The sequence below is a fragment of the Rhipicephalus sanguineus genome, chromosome 1 (genome assembly GCF_013339695.2).
Source record: "Rhipicephalus sanguineus isolate Rsan-2018 chromosome 1, BIME_Rsan_1.4, whole genome shotgun sequence".
Lineage (NCBI taxonomy): Eukaryota > Metazoa > Arthropoda > Arachnida > Ixodida > Ixodidae > Rhipicephalus > Rhipicephalus sanguineus.
In genome coordinates, this window is record NC_051176.1 from 30,666,657 (window position 1) to 30,686,017 (window position 19,361).

Consider the following 19,361-nt stretch of genomic DNA (forward strand, 5'->3'; position numbering starts at 1 on the left):
AGGTCAGCCAGCTCCTCTGGATGCATCCGGCGTCGGATCAAGAGATCACACAAGAGCTCACTAGCCGCTATTTTAATACGGAAACAGATGATCTTGAGTACGCAGAATACAGTGGCGAAGCAAATGAGAACATAGATGCCGATATCACCGATGCTGAGGTCAGAGCTGCGCTCGCCGATATAAAAACCACCTCGGCGGCTGGGCCGGACGGCATTACTAATAAAATGCTGCGCAACCTCGACGACCGGTCGATCAAAAACCTAACCGACCTATTCAATCATGTTAGGCGCACTGGTGAACTTTTACAAACGTGGAAAGAAGCCGCCGTAGTCCTCATTCCAAAACCAGGGAAAAAGCAGGAACTTGAGACTCTACGTCCAATCTCGCTTACGTCGTGCCTGGGAAAAGCACTAGAACATGTGGTTCTGACACGCCTCATCGAGCATGTTGATGAACACCAGCTATTTCCACCCACCTTGTTTGGCTTTCGGCAAGCTACGTCCACGCAAGCTATTATGTGGATCCTCAAAAGGGACGTGGCGGACACAGGCATTCCAGGAGCAGTACGCACAATACTCGGGCTCAACGTGCACAGGGCGTTCGACAACGTCAAACTCGAGGCCATACTCAGAAACCTATCGAATATGAACGTTGGGGCACGAGCGCACAAGTACACCATCGCATTTCTTAGGGACCGGAGTGCCACCTTCAGCATCGGAGGCGTCAACAGCGCCTTGCTCAAACTTGGCCCTAGAGGTACGCCCCAGGGTGCTGTACTATCCCCATTTCTTTTCAACTGTGCAATGATGAATCTGCCCAAAGAACTTGACAAGATCTCGCTCATCTGCCATGCTATGTAGGCGGACGATGTGACTATTTGGACAAGGCAAGACAACGCTGAAGCCGTCAAAGGATCACTGCAAGAAGCGGCCAACACTGTTCAAGCCTATGTGGACGGCAATAGACTAAAATGCTCCTCCGCCAAGTCAGAGCTGCTTATTGCTGGCAAAACAACACCGGCAGTCAGAAGTGCACTACAAATCATAGTCAACGGAGAAGTAGTACCCCAGGTCCAGACCATCAGGGTATTGGGACTCTTCCTATAGAAGAGAATAGCAGTTGCATAGAAACATTAAAAAGACTGGAAAGCACATCTCGCCAGGTCACGGGCCTGCTACGGCGCATTACTGGCCGCAAGTTCGGACTCAAAGAGAAAGAAGCATGCAAGCTAACACAGGCATACTTTGTAGGATCGCATACACTTGCCCTTTCCTTCAGCTACGAAAGACCGACATCGCAAAGATAGACTCTATATTGCGTTCAGTCTCCAGAGTGGCCACCGGACTCCCTACATAGGCGAGCAACGAAAGAATGATGCAATTAGGCCTCCAAAACACCGTCAGCGAAATCATTGAAGCGCAACGAGCTGCGCAGTGGTGGAGGCTGTCATGCACCCAACAAGGGCACGACATCTTGCAACTAATGAATCTTCCTCCCCTCACAGGGGCCACAAAGAGAGTGAAAATAGCAGAAGAGATAAGGAACAAACCGATAATTCAACCGCTGCAAAAGAACATGGGAGAGCACATCAAAGAACGTCGACGCGCGCGCGCTGAGTCCGTCTGGAAGACTCTGACAGACAAACCGGCCGCGTATGTGGACGCCTACCCTATAGGACGCGACACATACGGGATAGCTGCTGTGGACGGAACGGGAAGAATCCTGAGCACCGAGGAAATCACAGTTACGTCTATCCTGGAGGCGGAGGAGGCCACCATCGCCATGGCAACGGCTACGGAAGGGACGCTTTTCATCGTGTCTGACTCCATGTCAGCGATAGGAAGCTTTAGGTCAGGCCAAGTGAGCGAAACCGCGGCAAAAAAAAAAAAAAACTCCAAGAGCCAGCGGTGAGCATGAGGCTTCTCTGGGTCCCCAGCCACGACGGAAACCCCGGCAACGAAGCTGCCCACCTCGCAGCCCGCGCAAATACAAACCGGGCAGAGGTGCAGCTTCATCCGGCAAACCTTGAAGATGCATCAACAGGTTATGGAGATCGCCTCCGTCGACAAAGAGAGGAGCGACGAGTCTATCCTCCTCCATGTGGAAGCCTAAAAAGACATGAATTAGCAGGGACAGTTGGGCGAGTTGGTTGAAGTTCATCTTTAAAAGGCGCGAAAAAACCACAACGGACAGGTAGGAAGGAGACAGGACGACGCGCTTCTAGCAACTGAAGCTTTAATCAAAAAGCGAAAGAAGATATACACACACATTACAAAAACAAGAAAAAGAACCAGACCACCGCAGAATGAATATGCATATAAAAGATAAAACACCGGGCACGTTTTTTGTCACCAGCTTAAGTTATATCAAGGTAATCTACCTCTCGGCTTGACAGCGCTACGGACGGACAGCTTATGCAAGAAACACCCGATTTAGAAATATAGGCGGCTTCCACAATTTCACGAGTCCTTTGAACTCGGTTCGAAAACAAAATAGCTGCTTCTTTAAACAAAGGAAGACACCCACAAGCATGACAATGCGCAGATAAGTGTGAAAGCTTGTCGGTCTTCAACGACCTTTCATGTTCACGCAAGCGTATGTTTACACACCGTCCAGTTTGTCCTATGTATGTCCGTTTGCAAGTTGTAGGTATGTTATATACTACGCCAACGCGGCAGGGCACATAGGTATTCACATGTTTTACACGGCAACGACCGTATTCAGAGCATCTCCTATCAACCATCCTCTCCACAGCAGGGCAAACACGCGAGAGCTTGTTAGGCGCACTGAAAACAACGTCAACATCATAACGCTTCGCAACCTTTTTTAACCGGTGCGCGGTCTTGTGCATATAAGGCACAACTGCGACCTTCGCCTTTTCCGCCTTGTTACTGTGAGGCACTGAAGTGCACCCCGATTTAACCCATCTGACAAGCTTCTCGCAGGTAGAGCCCAACAGGTTATCAGGGAACCCTGCTGCTTTTAGCCTGCTGATCTGTAGAGCAAAGCTAGCACTAACAGAATGAGGACATGATTTTGAGAGGGCAGACTTAATACACGAAAGCGCTATGCCATTTTTTACAATTCTCGAGTGGGCTGATCCATACTGGAGGAGTGGTTTAGTAGACCTAGGGAAAAAACCCCAACATACATGAGAGGAGAGGAATTGCAGCTTCAGGTCAAGAAACTGCAATTCATTATCCTTGGGAAGCTCAAAAGTGAACTTCAGTCCCGAACCACATTCCTTAAAAACTTTCAGGATGTCGATGCACACTCTTTGGTGATCATGCCTATCAAGTAAAATTAGATAATCGTCGACGTACCGAAAGGCACGCTTGTGGAGCCCAAGAAACTCGCACAAACTGAGGGCAGGCCTCGCAACGCGGGGTGCTTGAAACCTGTTGTCAGCTACTTGGCATCAAATAACCTGCGTGTGTTAACCTCTGACAAGGAAGGTTTCTTCGTTGTTTTACCGGAAGCCCTTTTTTTAAAGAAGGGTTTAGACGCGCTGGATAAGAATTTTAAACGCGTGACGGTAAAAGAAGAGAAAGTTAAGGAACGCGCGCGTGAGCTTTTAGACGAACTTAATCTTAGCCGCCTTTCGTCGGCTGTGAAGAGCTCAAAAGGCCTACACCTTGAAATTTTCTTCTCGGTTAAAACCCACAAAGCGGATAAGCCTTTTCGAGCTATTGTGTCTGAAAGGGGCACCTGGCAACACGCCGTCTCTGGTTATCTGCAGCGCCATCTTTCCTCGTTGGCCATTCAGGACCCGTTTCGTGTGCCTAATTCTGAAGCAGTTGTTGAGCTCTTAAAAAACGATAACCCTGGCATGTGTTATGGCTTTAGCACTGATATTGAGGATGTTTTTTTACTCGCTTCCGCATGATAAGCTGATGGAAAGTGTCAAACTATGCATCACACAGGGAAACGATGAATTGACGTTTCGAACAAGTTGCGGTGTTTCATTGGGAGGGTTCTTGGAGCTGTTGTCTTTTTACCTCAAAGCAACCTTTGTAGGATGGCACAATGAGCTCTTTGTACAAAAGTCGGGAGTTTGTATTGGCTCCAGAGTAGCTCCCACTCTTTGTGAAATTTTTCTTAGCAGAGTGGACCGGTTTTTGGAAAAAAAGTCTTCTTGGGCTCCACAAGCGTGCCTTTCGGTACGTCGACGATTATCTAATTTTACTTGATAGGCATGATCACCAAAGAGTGTGCATCGACATCCTGAAGTTTTTTAAGGAATGTGGTTCGGGACTGAAGTTCACTTTTGAGCTTCCCAAGGATAATGAATTGCAGTTTCTTGACCTGAAGCTGCAATTCCTCTCCTCTCATGTATGTTGGGGTTTTTTTCCCTAGGTCTACTAAACCACTCCTCCAGTATGGATCAGCCCACTCGAGAATTGTAAAAAATGGCATAGCGCTTTCGTGTATTAAGTCTGCCCTCTCAAAATCATGTCCTCATTCTGTTAGTGCTAGCTTTGCTCTACAGATCAGCAGGCTAAAAGCAGCAGGGTTCCCTGATAACCTGTTGGGCTCTACCTGCGAGAAGCTTGTCAGATGGGTTAAATCGGGGTGCACTTCAGTGCCTCACAGTAACAAGGCGGAAAAGGCGAAGGTCGCAGTTGTGCCTTATATGCACAAGACCGCGCACCGGTTAAAAAAGGTTGCGAAGCGTTATGATGTTGACGTTGTTTTCAGTGCGCCTAACAAGCTCTCGCGTGTTTGCCCTGCTGTGGAGAGGATGGTTGATAGGAGATGCTCTGAATACGGTCGTTGCCGTGTAAAACATGTGAATACCTATGTGCCCTGCCGCGTTGGCGTAGTATATAACATACCTACAACTTGCAAACGGACATACATAGGACAAACTGGACGGTGTGTAAACATACGCTTGCGTGAACATGAAAGGTCGTTGAAGACCGACAAGCTTTCACACTATCTGCGCATTGTCATGCTTGTGGGTGTCTTCCTTTGTTTAAAGAAGCAGCTATTTTGTTTTCGAACCGAGTTCAAAGGACTCGTGAAATTGTGGAAGCCGTCCTATATTTCTAAATCGGGTGTTTCTTGCATAAGCTGTCCGTCCGTAGCGCTGTCAAGCCGAGAGGTAGATTACCTTGATATAACTTAAGCTGGTGACAAAAAACGTGCCCGGTGTTTTATCTTTTATATGCATATTCATTCTGCGGTGGTCTGGTTCTTTTTCTTGTTTTTGTAATGTGTGTGTATATCTTCTTTCGCTTTTTGATTAAAGCTTCAGTTGCTAGAAGCGCGTCGTCCTGTCTCCTTCCTACCTGTCCGTTGTGGTTTTTTCGCGCCTTTTAAAGATGAACCTAAAAAGACACCAGGCCGTGGCCTTGTGCAGAGCTCAAACGCGCAGTGTGCTCAGCCCCAGGAGACTGGCGGCCATCCTGAAGGTTGACAGCGTCTCGTCGTGTACGTATTGCGGCCTAGCTCAGGCGGGACAGGACCACATTCTATGGGGATGCGACCGCCACCCGCAGCTCCTGCAACTGCCCTCCTCACCCGAAGAGTGGGAAAAAACGTTGTGATGTCTACTGTCTAGAGCAGGCCACTCAGTCCAGGCTGGCGGAATGGACGGCGACAGCTGCGGCCCCTTGGGCCCCGACCTAGCATCCCCCGTGTCCTGGCTCCCATTTCCTCCTTCCCTACTACTGAATAAAGTTGTTTCTTCCTCCTCGCCGGCCAAAGAGCCATTTACGCTTCGCGCTCACCGGCTGAAGCAAAGGAAAAAATTACAGGAAAGGAAATGACGCAGAGGTGTCACGTGACTTCCTTCGCTTTCCAGGCGAGGCACTTCGCTCTGCTCTCGGCGCATCGAAGCTGCACTTGCTCTGACAGTGCTCCTGCTACTACTCTATATGTATACATCTTTTAAAGGGGTGATGCCATCAAATTTCGAGGCTATAACAAGCCTGTTGTGGGTTTCCTCTGTACGCAAGGACACTCCACACGAAGGGTCGGACACAGCAAACGTTTAGAATATATTTTAATTCACTTCCAAAGTGTACCTAAATGGCCATTCTCCCGATCGAAACCCACCGCTAGCGCGCCAACTCTGACGTAGCTGTATAGGAGGGGCAACGAAAGTTGTAGTGACATCACACCAGATCTGCTGTAGTGACGTGAGTGACCTCCGGACTTCCGCCACCTTCTCAACGTACGTACCGGCTGTAGTGAACTAGAATATATTCTAGCCTAGGTCACTATAGTACCGGCAAAGCATCGGTTTGCTACATCACTCGCCGAGTTTCGATCGCTTCCTGGCTAAGTGTGTCACACCCTTGTGTGGTCACGTGACCAAGCCCCCTACACTTATACGTCACTGCCCAACCTCGACGCCCAGAAACCGAAAGTTGTCCACATCAAAAGGCGATATTAAATTATTTAGCGAGAATACATGAATCTTGGTGCGTGCATCATGCTTTCTGGAGCTATAGGAAACGCCTACAGCAAACAACGCGCAAGGCACAAATTTGGTGGCACCACCCCTTTAAGCGTGCTCCTGTTCTTCAAGTAGAATTGGCCAATTAATTTATTTATTTACACAAATATCGATTTATTAATACACTTTTACAGTCATATTATTATTAGCCTAACTCACTCAGTTGTCAGTCAGTTGAGGCGCTAGAGCAAACCCACCTATTCGCCGAGCCCACGCTCGTCTGAGAAGTCGAGCGCTCGTCATGACGCCGAGAAGCCTGCGGCGGTCTGGTGTCGCTTGTCACAGCATGCGGCACTGGGCTTAGGGCAGCGCTGGGTGACTTTTTCGGCGGCTGCGCACCCCGGGAAATGGAACCCGCTGCGGCGAACCCTGGGGCATGGCGGGCAAAGAGAAACATCAAAGCTAACATTCTCGCACGACTTCGGGACAGGCCGAGTTGAAGAACCTAAAACCAAACTGGACGACAGAAACAAACGTTTGGCTTCATACACACTCATTTGAAAAACTATTGTCAACGTGCCGCCACCGTCTGTGACAAAGCAATACTCCACGGTGCGCACAGAGTTTTTATAAGCGTCCGACGTGAAGCTAGCACTGCCGCATTCGAACACGTGCACAAACCGCACAGTAGCCACCTCTACAATACCAGCTCATCTTATAGGTGTCACAGGCGTGGCATACGAAGCGAAAAAGTTGTCGCGCCAAGTCATCAGATATCGTGCGGGCGCGAATGCACTTTTGCTTACTACGTGGGCCATTGTCAGAATGTCTCATACGCAAAACCCACAAAGATCTCCCAGGTGTAATGAGGTGAAAAAAGCCCTTGAGGTCAAGTATTAGAGTGAGCTCTGGCTGAGTGTCGATCTTATCACGCTCTAAAAAAACCGAAGTATGAGGAGGGGAGCAACGAGCGGAGAGAGGTACAAGACATCTGATTGGTTGGCGCACGCATGGGTGACTTGAGAACTGGGGGATGAGCACCTAGGTATTTTTAATACGATTCAAGCGTTTTGCGTCAGGGAAAAAAGAAAACAGTTCAGGCTCTGATACGCTAAGCATTTAGGAAGTGCGCACTCGCTACGTTAAAACCAGCTGCAGTCTCGTCAGCAGTTGCATAGAAAGGCTCATTCCACGACGGAGAGTAACTCAGAAGTTACGCCATTGCATGCAATTCAAGCTTCCGACGTTTTTTAGAATTTATTCAGCCATCCTAGTCACGTACTATCGCGATCAACGGAAAGCGTGGCTTTAGGCCCAGTCCATCTCCGACATGCCTTGACTGTCGCTAGGCGGATCTGCTTTCAGCCAGCGTCACCGTAGCCCTAGAATAGGCCTAGTGCGCTCATTTGGTGGCGCCACCGCTTTCCTAAGGTCTCTGTATTTTTTAAAGGTAGCGACAACTACACGCGCACTCTCTCGAGGGGTCCAAGGAGCAGCGATAGACGACGCGCCGCTCGCTCCCGGGCATATTGCGGGAGCCTGAAACCGAACTCGGTACTCGCTTGAACCGTTAAATTATTAACATTTGTGGCCTAAGATGCTCATCAATGATCAGAGTACAGGGACAATAACTTTAACGAGCACGGAGCATGGAGCACGTTAAACGTTGACCTGAAACGCGTGCGTATCCGAAGCAGGTTCGGAGCAGGTTCTCCACAGCAGCTGTCATGCAGGGCATTTATTTCTATTCATTTTTTTTTGTTCTTTGCATATTTTGACATTCAGCGTAACTTCAAGTACAGATGGTGTTTCGGTGAGCTAAAAGTGCTTACTTTAGTTCGAATAAAATAGGCAGGTTGTACGCGTAGCTGCTATGTTCGGAAACTTCATCCAGCACCTAGCGCTCTTGTGCGCAGCGGAATATATGCGCTATTAGACGGTTATAGTTTAGCGTTCGCATAATAGCGGGGGTTAAGGGAATAGCGTTACCGTGCCGCAAACGTTGGTTGCGGAAGGCTTGCTTTAGTTTAGCGGGATAGCGTTTACGTGCCCAAGCTGGCACGGTGGTGCCACCTAGCGATGGGTGAATGCGTTAAAGAAAAGTGAAAAGAACAAAACCGAGAATGCTCGCCTGTATCCCTGTACGCAGCAATACGACTACTTCTTTTAGTGTCAATAAAAGTAAATAAATATGAACTACGCACTAAAAGCGAAAATTTTCATGTTGCACACTTGTTTACACCGATCTTTTAGTTAGGCCTAGGGACGTTCGAAATGAGAAGCGATCTCAAAAACTACGTTAAGTTATCCGTAATACTCCGTCGTCGAAGCTACCTGAAGGCAAGCGAAGCCATTTCGCACAGTAGTTTGCTACGAAAGAAGTGGATCCGTCCACATCAACGCTAAGTTCAGTTCGAAGCGGGCGTCCAAAACCGCCGCCATATTTTACGTACACTACGTTAACCACGCAAACACGCTAACGCTAAATCTGAAAAATAGCGTGCGTACGGTAGACGCTACGGGTCGCTAGCGTACTGCGCATGCGCACTTTGATCCCGCTATTCCGCCAAGCCCGCTATTCCGCTAACCCCGCTAAGCTATACCTGTCTATTATTGGTTTGCGTTTGTCAGCGGTCGGAAGTCTTCCCATGGCTACACGGTATTTTTAACTAAGCTTACTTTGTTTCTAAAGTACTCTAAGAGTTTTACTGAGGAGAAGAGGGATATTACACAAATGCAGTTGCCCTGCATTTGTGGAATATCAGCAACCAGGGTACCTTTAAAGATCTAGGAAATATAGCATGCCCACTAGTGTCTCGCCCATTTTAATGTTTAACTGTTTTCGAAGACGTGTATTTATTCAAAGCCATCCCCTTTTTACTACCCGCGTCGCCTCCATGTCCCTTAGATATAAAGGTATGTTGAAATGTTACCCAATTCAATTTCAAATAAATTTGGGGCACGTATGTACAGGCCCCAGGGGTATGTATGTACATACCCCAAATAAATTTGTGGTATGTACAGGCCCTCAAACCAGAGTACAACCACAAAAGCTGAGTTAGGTGGCTTTTTGTAAAGATGCAAGGGAATAATAGTGCATTTATTGAAAAAAAAATGGGTTTTATTCAACAAACTTTTTCTTTGGAATGTTTGTTCTGAGCACATATCCCTCCTCATTCGCTTGCAGGGTGGCTTCCGTTCCTTCTGCCTTAGCAAAATAAAAGATGCTCGGTGCGTGGTGCGGCATATCTGGTTTCAGTTTTTTCCTCTCAGTGTCATGCAGTATTTGTTCGAACTCGTCAAAAGTGTTGTGGGCCTCTATGAAAAACATCACGCGGAATGCTTCAACAAAGAAGCCCTAATCGATCTCGCGCACAGCAGTGCGGCAAAACGCGGCAAGGTGTGGCAAAAAACTAATCCCAAATGGTCATTTCCCAGTGAGCTTTTAGTGTTGAAGCCACTTCGGTGAGAAAAAGAAAGGCAGCCGTACTGCGTTCCGAGCTATTTAATGTTAGAGATACGGAGTCGGACTCGGCATTGACCGCTACGCACAAATCTATGACATAAAGAATGCCGAAGCAATAATAGCGTTGCTGAGATAACGAACCGGCCAGGTGAAAGGCTGCTTGAAGCTATAAACAATACAAGATCACTTAGTCCGCATAGCCGGGCATTCCTATGTGCACAAATTTCTTGCGGCTGATTTTGTGGCGTCATACCTTCCTTCATTCAGCATATATTTTTGTCACCGCGTGGAACGAAAAAAAAAAAGAGAAAAGCTTTTTTCCGTCCTTCGCGCGGTGAGGCAGCCGAAGGCATAGAGACCCGGCATACTAGCACGTCACGCTCCAAACATTCAATTCAAACGCAGAATTCCTGCGTCCACTCAATTTCAGGTACATGAACGCTCCTTGATTGCAACAACAATGCGACAGAGGCGCGTGAAGTACTCTCTACTTGCTAAAATCGTCCAACTCCACGCTTGAAAACACAGTGATCCGCACCACTCGCCGGCAGCAGCGCTGCCGCCGCTGGGCCCTTTGCGCGGGGCGCGAAGGCGAATAGGTCACGTGTCACCAGCTGTCCTATCGCAGGGCGCGGCGGCTGGATCAAGACCTTTCGCTACTTTTGAAAGATAGAGGGACTTTACGCTCTCTGAGTCATATAGTTAATATACTGGTTCTAGGGGAAAAGCTGTGCCGCGAGACCGCTAACCACAAGAACGCACAGAATTAGTACAGACTCTAGAGGAAAAGCTCCCCAGAGCAACGTTACCAGACTGGGTTCAGTTGTCAACCTCTCCGCAGGCGCCATGCATCGCGGGCGCCCCCGTGCCTTGGCTCGCCGCCAGATGGCGGGATCACCGCAAGCAGCACTCGCAGCTCTTGTATTTGCGAACACGCTCAGGTCCTCGGATTCGCAACTTACTATAGCTACAGGTGCTTTCACCCATTACCTCTTTAATGTTCGTATGGCCTCGTGTTTAGCAGATCGATGGGAAACTTTACCGAGTTGTGAAAAGCGCCGCTGTGCTCTCCCGGAGTGCGCTGTTGAAGTGCATTTTCAAGAGCTCCAGCAGCGTTGGCCGTCCGCTAGGCTCTATTAACGAGCTGTTGCAGACGTAACGGGCAGTAACGGGCACGGAAACACGCTACGTGTTTGTTGGACTCTAGTTAACAGTGGCTTGTGGGAAAGTACCAATTATTCGTTTCAGCACTACTATTTAAAACACTGAAGATGCCGTGAAGTAGCAATCAGCAGGCCAGTTGGTGTACATATTTTTAGGTACTATGAACAAATTTAGGGCAGCTTTTCCTGATTTGTACACACTTTCGGCACTTAATTTCGGGATGCAAAAAAGAGAAGGCATCACTATTTTCTTTCCTCGGAGCACCATATTCACAAGTGCAACGGGATGAACACGTGTAAGTGCAACAGAGTGATGAAACTAAAGCATGGTCGGCAGATATGACCCTGCTTTATCGGTGCTCGAGACGAAAAGTTAACAAAACCATCAAGCTTATCAGGTGACCTATTGAAGTATCCTTCCTTTTAATCTAATTGAGCACAAGTGTTCCGCACGTACACCAGGTTTGTCCTTTAAAGGACCCCTGACACCAAAATTGACACCTCGAGATGTTTGTGTTGTTTGACTTTCCTGTATACGGGGGCACTTCTCACCGATTATTAGTGGCGAACGTTACCTTTAGGATATTTTAATTTCGTTTTAAGTCAGCGTGAGTGCTCATCTGAGTTGGCTGCTCCTCGCGACATCGCACTGGTGTGACGTAGATCGAGGCCCCGGGTGACGTTCCACTAGTAAAGCAAGTATTGTGGACGTCACAGTAGGTTTGCGAGGCGCACACAATACCACGACTGGCACCCGGCGAGGGCTATTGTTCATCTCCCCTCTCGCTCCGTTGTCGGGCTGCTCTCGAGGCAGTTTTCGTGAGGGGACACCAACGTTTTTAGATTATTTTAAGTAATCTATAAACGTTGGGGGACACGCACTTAACAGGTTTAACCCATACCGAGGCACCCACATCGTTTCAATCTCTAGACGGCTTCGCCAGCGCCTATCGTTCTCTGGCAACATTGTGCATTCACCAGAAACTCTCCCTAGAAAGCTTCCTGTTTACCTTGTTTTTGGCGTGGTTTTAGCCTGCGTTGCTGGCCGCGGCTGCTTGTGTTTCGATATTTTCTGCGGATAGAACTTTTCTTCTGATGAGGCGCTCGCAACTCAGGCACTGATGTGTAGAGCCAGGATGCAGTCTGCGAATTGCAACTAATTTGCTATCGCAAGTCTAAACGTCTGTTTCCCGACAGATGAAAGCAGAAAGAGCGCCTGGATTGCAGCGATCAGGCGACAATAACTGGATTCCCACAAAAGAGCGCGTAGATTTGTTCTGCCCACTTCATCAAAGGCAAATAAAGCTCAACGCATACTCAGACGATGCTCAGCCGTTAGTCTGAGAAGCCGTCGTCTTCCACCAACGACAGATAGCTGCCCTGACGCCTGAAGTGGATAGCAAAGTGTGAAAGCTGGCTAACACCGAAAATCCATCGTAAAGGTGTTTCTTGTAGCTGGAGCCTCATCAGTGATGTATACTGTTCGAAGCAACACTCGGGACACCAAAGCAGCCGTGCTCAACATGAATCGCCGCACAGTGTACGTCGCGTGGTGCCCACGACGTCGTTGCATTTGCTTTTTATGAGAGCGACGCCTGCGAGTGGATTCGCATCGGTGCGAGCAAATGATTCATCCACTGTCGTGTTGCCGCCAATGGACATCGTCGCACTCCAGCTAATTTATATTTCGGTTGGAGCGTGGACTGTAGAGGTAGGCAGGTTAACTTGAAAGCTTGATACATGAATATTGCACTCGTGAGTAAACCATAGTAGTTCGCGTGACTCAGCCTCACCTGATGTCATCACATAATCAGTACGTTTTATATTGTCTCAGTCCACCGAATCAGGCCCGTAGCCAGAGGACCCGGGCCCTAGGGACCTGGGCCCCCCGAAGTTTTGATGAGGGGTGTTTTACCGAAAATGAATAATTAAAATAGGCATTTTTCTCAAATAGTCAAGGCCTTCTGCATGTGCCCCCCCCCCCCCAAATATTTCTGGCTACGGGCCTGCCGAACACTTTGGATCACGATCGATTCCGATCGGCGCCGATCTCTATCAAAAGTGCCTGGTGTGACACAAGCGCGATAATAAGTTTATCGTGATTTTGTGTGCCTAGGCCAAACTACATAAATATGTCGGCGGCACTGACAGAGACAGGTTTCTAGCTCCAGTCGAAAAGCTGAATTGCTCAACTTCTTTATCCAGATCAGGCAACTCTTCTCTTCGCCACTGCAGTTTCTGCTTGTACATCCCGCGCGACGTCGTCGAGCCCCTCCATATAGTCCCTAGACATCGCTCCAAACGCATCTGAAAGAATACGCCAAAAATAATAGAGCAACAAGCTCAAACACACCAGGCAAGCACAGCTGGAACCGTTGAAAAAGTACTACCGGAAGTGGCGCACCGGAAGTCTCCTTGGGCAGACCGTTCGGCGCATGCCAGTTTGTTTACAAACAGCGAAACCCTCTCTACCGCGCGCGGGTCCTCGATTTGAAAAGTGCGCTTTCAACGTCACCACAGCTTAGGTGCACGTGACCTTTGGCGCTCCCGCGGATGGGGCGCTAGTTTCTTACGTTTTTTAGGTGGGCGTTTTGAAGTGACGCTAAAATGGTAACAATTAACTACGCTAGCATTAGTTATACGATACGTTAGAGCATTTACGATTCCATTTAGGGATTACAAGACACAAAGCTACAAATTACAGTAAAAAAGTCAAACAAAAATTGTGCTGTCAGGGGTCCTTTAGGAAAATATGGATTGTTTAACCCTTTGTATCCATGGCCAATCCAGATGCGCAAGTAAATATTTTTTTGCGTATATGCAATTACAATACATACGAAAGTGGCAATAAACCAAAACATGGGAAGTTTTAGCTTTAGTTCTACAAGAAAACAAGTGTCCACATATGTGGACGCTGGGAACACCAGTTACACTGGGTCCATCATCCTTCTTCATCGTACATGGGAACTTTGCTTGCCGACGGCTCTGTTCCAACACAATAATCACTATCATCATCACTACTTACCATAATCAACGCCATCATCAGTTCTACGCGTTCATTATTATTATTATTATTATTATTATTATTATTATTATTATTATTATTATCATCATCATCATCATCATAAAGGGTCACGTGGCCGATGGCTAACGGATCTGATTCAACGCCTTCATCATCACCATCATTATCACCATTCAAGGCCCATCTGCTTGCCCACCGCTCTACTTCAACGTGTTCGTCATCATCTTTATCGTGGTTGATCATCATTACCAGTGCGTTCATGGTTATGTTCAAACTGAATGCTTTCATCATCAGCAGTAGCATTTGTCATAAGGCATTTGCTTGTTGATGGCTCTACTTCAACGTGCTAATTACCGGTGCCCTCCAAATCGGATCATTCGCTTCTGCTAGTCAGCTCGAAAATTATGGCATGTATGTCTTCATCACCTAATCCACGTCCAGAATAAAGCAAATAAATTCTAAATAACTTCTAAAAAGCGTGTTTAGCTATATCACTGATAATGTTTTGGGTAGAGCCGCACGGCAACGAAGCGGGTCTTACTACCATGCGGCGTTCTATCAGCTTTTTACACAAACTCGGTATGCCTGGTGTCCACAAACGTGGACGCCGCAGCGACAACTCAACTCGCAAAACTTTGGTCGTTCACAGTGCAACAAAAGTCACACGAAGACAAGATAAACCCTTCCTTTTCTCGAATAAATCTCAATAATATAAAAACTCTTACGAATTTAGAGTGAACCTATAAAAAAATATGTAGGCATACACCTCTACAGGCGACTTGTGAAGAACGCCATTGTTCTGTGCGCACTTACCGCTGTTTGTGCACAGAAGTGGACACATATAGATGTTTTTATGAAATTCTGAAGTAATGCCGACATTTCAAATCGATTTTTAAGGCAATGCGGTGGCTAGCCTGATCCCACTTCACTGATATGTTTTGTCCACATATGTGGACGCTGGGATACAAAGGGTTAAGAGCAGCTGCACTGTAGCCATGGATATTCGCAAGGTACGCCTGATACTATCTGATAAAGTCGAGGTAAGTGGCATAAGCGTCATGCTGTGCAGCAAACCATTTAGGTTTTGGGACTTGTAATGCGAAGTAGCAGGCAGTTTATCTCTAACATCTCTGCGCATCGCATTCCTTGTCAGCCTTTCGCTTGCTCTCGCCCCAAAGAAGTTTCAAAATTGAGCTCCTGTATTGGCGGCAGCGATCCATGAACTGCGCTGAATCCTTAGCTGACAACTGCATCTTCAACTTCATGATGTTTTCCAAAGACGAAAATCTGTGCTTGCTGCTGCTGCTGCTGCTGCTGCCGCCGAACTCCTCGCCTTTCTTTCCCAATTTTTTATTTTATTTTGCCTCCGCCCTTGTTCTTCCTTCTCCCTGACGCATCTATTTGCATGCGTTTTTCTTGAGTGCGGCAAAATGCGCGAGTTGCCTGCAACGAAAGAACTTTGCACTGACGAGAAGGGCAGCAGCTGCTTCCACGAGGCACTTCTCCTTGACAAACTAAAGGTCTGTCAGCTGTCAGTAGGTTTTGGAGGTCATCAATAGTGGCGATGCTGCCACTCAAGTGAGCCCTCGCCGCGCGTCCGCACGCGCTTACAGCAGCCAGCTTTTCGTCTCCTAGGCAAATGCATTTTTCTATTTCTACAACCCTGCTACATGAGCTGACAGAAAAATGCGACGAATAAACCACTCCCGTATCCAAGCATATCTTCCGCCACAAAAGTGTCAGATCGACATGCTCTGTGTCATTCAATGTAAGCTATTCATTTCCGGCAGAAGGGATGTCTGACTGGAGCTCAATGTTTTCCTTGTTCAAGCCACTACTCTGCTCTCCAAGGCAACAAGTTGACAAGTTGTCTTTGGAACGCTCTCTCTTCTTTCCCGCTTCTTCTGGGGCGGTTTCGAGAGGTAGGAAGGTAGATTTTGAAAAAAAAAAAAAAAACCTTCGGGATTGTACCTTCAACGAGGCTTCATTTTTCCCGCGCTGTTTCAGCAACCGTTCCCTTGATATCATGCACGTAGTTTTCGAGGATATCGTCGTCGTGAACATAGATGCCACCAACCTTAGACTTCGTCTAGCGCTCTCTGTCGGCGCGCGGAGCGAAACACACATGTAAACACAACACCAAACCACGTCTGTGTAGAGCACGCAAGCAGCCGGTTTTTGCTCTGCGGGGCGCCACCGTGAGGCATTTTCGGGCTCTGAGGCGGTGTGTCAGGAGCACACGCGGCCTTATTGTAGTCAGGCCACAGCCGCGGACAGATTGCTGCGCCGCCCCAACCGCGCCGTGTTGACCGAGCAAGAATGAAGCCCATTAGTATTTAAAGGGACACTAAAGAGAAACGATGAATCGGTTTAGATCGATAAACTGTGCTCTGAGAACTATAATGTCGTAATTTCGCCATCATAGGTTTATCAAGAGAGGAGAAAATCAGGTTCAAAGTTTCAGTTTTAAATTTCGTGCCGAAATCTCACCGCATGACGTCACGGATTTCAAAATGTAGTTATCGTATTTCGGCACCACTGGCTCAACAAAATTACCCCAAACTTGGTATGTTAAGTCTATGGCCCCCTTAGACGGCAATGTACTTTATTTTTACCGATTAGGAACTAGGTAGTCCCTAATAGGCGCCGTCAAAACATGTGACGTCACGGCGAATGGTGCGGAAACTTCAAGGTGGCGTCGCCACCCAAGTTTTGTTTCTGCGCGTTTTCTCGCTTACTAAGCGTCTTCTCGCAGCAAGCGTGGTGTTTTTGGTATCGTTAAAGATTACTTTACTGATATGAGAAAAATCGTTTTGCTCTTTAGTGTCCCTTTAAGAGCCAAGTGTCGGAAAAAAATTTTTAAAAGGCGATAATCACTACATAGTAATAGTGTACATTGTAAAGCAGACCTTTTTAAAAGGATGTTCGCATTATAAAGCAACTCCTATTTTTGTTAATTTTTCATAAATAAAAAGTTTATTAAAAGTGGGCCTCACGCGGACAGTCCTAACTCAAATTCCACTCATCAAAAAAACCCCATTCCTTGCAGAGACATAAAAGAAGCTTTTGGCCACTGCAATGAATCAAAACAAATGACATCAGATGATTACTAAAATTATAGTGATTAAATAACCAAATAGCTATGCACTAACACTAGGGGCACCATCGTATAACAGGCAGCCATATTAAATCTTGTGGCACGATTTTGCTTATTGAGGTTCATTGTACACCCGCTAATGTGATAAGGAAATGTGACAAGTTTTAATGAAAAATTTTTATTAGCAAAAACGTTATGAATGTTCGCGCACGGAAAAATACCAAAAATGTTAGTTCTGAGAAAATCTACAAAAAAAAAAAAAGATTTGAAACATGCGCAGCGCTTACACAAGGTTACCAAGAGCCCTAAAGTCCTCGATATTTGTAACTAGTTCCATCCTGGACCTTATTCTTGTGTGCCATTGCTCAAGCGGCGAATTCCCTTTTCTTTTCTAGTTTGCTTTGCAGCGTCAGTGCCGTGATAGGACGCTTTCGCGATGCGGTGCCGATTGTTTGTGAGGCAAGTTTATGCAGTGTAGAGGCCAGGCTCGAAGCCATTTTGCTTCACAATATCAAATGTGCTTCTGTTACCATTATTAAAATGACACACAGCATCATACAAAGCAAATTTAATGATTTACAGGCTCACATACGTGTCCTTGAGGTGTACGACGTTGCGCGTCCACCTGGAGAGAAGCTCATTACTTTTATGATTAAAAATCATCATGACCAAAATTTAACATGACCAAAGAAAATGACATTTTGAAAAAAAAATTCGCTTTTTCCACTTGGCCTCATAGTTAAGCAAGAAGGAACAGCAGCACCACGAGATGCGAGAATTGGTGGTTGGTCCACGCACTCACAGGAGTTAGAAAACTGAACCTAATCTGGTAACGTTGCCCCATAGGGTCCATGCATTAGAATGTCGGTACACAAGGGCGCCGCCATTGCCACCATTATTGTACCGTACGAGCATTACCAGACCCTGAGACGCGTGCTAGACTTCACGATAGTATTAAGTTTTCATCGTAATTAACGAAAGTGAGCTCACTGAACTTGAGTTTTAAGTGTGTGTCAACACAAAGTGCAGAAGACGACGCATTGCGACTCACAACGCAGTCAAAAGACGCGCAATCGGCCGCGATCTCGAACTCAAGTGGATATGATGGCGGCATCCAGCAAAAGTGCCTGCGAACCCATCCTCCTTAGCCGCGGTTCCGCACACAGTAAAGGCCTTGAATCTTTCCTAGAAATCTTTTAAATAAACGTTAAACACTGTGTGCATGTTGCTAATTTGTCGAAATACCCGTGCTTGATTTTTATTGCCAGTATTACTCCCATTAAAAGCGCTACTTTTAGCCGGTTTGTAAATACATGCAAAGGCAACAATCGCAAAGGTACAGTAATGGCGGTGTTCATGTGGTCAGCGCTCTTTCGGCCCCATAGGGTTAATTTACTGACTCTAGAGGAAAAGCTCCCCATAGGGCCCATGCATTGAAACCTATAACCGCATGGGTTCCGCCATGGTGGAACAAAACGAACGTTTCCCGACCCTGAGATGCTCGTTATATTTGACGGCAGTAATCAGTTTTAATCTACCAACCTAAGCCATCTACGCGCTGTTCAGGGAACATCAGCTGTGTTTTGATGCGTGAAGCCATGTGTTAGTGTAGCGTTGTCTGTGCAGCTGACCCGATTGATAACAGTCAACATTTCCACCTCTGTGTGCATAGTATTTACTAGGCACGCCCTGCCAATAATGCATAACGAATAAAGTTTCTCCGTTCGCTGGCACCAGGGCTAGGCAAATATACTTCGAAATTGAAATTTTCTTTAATAACCTTCAGTGACGGAAATCGTGAGGCACGTATCGGTCTGGCTCTTTACGTGCACGCTGGCTTCTGCGCAGGGCTGGTGGAGAGTCAGAAGGCTCTTCCGCTGGCGTCTGAGGAAGTTCCTCGTGAGCCAGAGCCAGGGGCAATTGCTGCCCCGCTGTTGGCGGCGGGACCACCATTGTCGTGTCATCGGGAAGATGTTCTGCCGTGTTCGCCTCCGGATGCGCCTGCTCGGGCGTGGTGGGAGCCTCCTGATGATCTGTAGAGTCCTCGGTCGAAGGTTGTGTCAGGGCCTCTGTACCGATGTTTCAACCTGTATACTTGGAAGAACTTCATGAGCGCAAATGGTTAACATGAACGTGCAGGACTGTGTTCCGAGTCTCTACCAGATAGGTCACAGGGCTAACTGTCAGCACCACTCGCCCTTCCGTCCACG

General features: G+C 47.2%; 1 protein-coding gene across 1 annotated transcript in view; it reads right to left on the reverse strand.

Annotated features, from left to right (window-relative positions):
• LOC125757137 (uncharacterized) overlaps nt 1-19,361 on the reverse strand; it is a 166,581-nt gene that overhangs the window by 63,587 nt on the left and 83,633 nt on the right. The window contains exon 5 of the mRNA XM_049412341.1: nt 6,661-6,832. Coding sequence (XP_049268298.1) covers nt 6,661-6,832 — 172 coding nt within the window. The remainder of the gene's footprint in view (nt 1-6,660; nt 6,833-19,361) is intronic.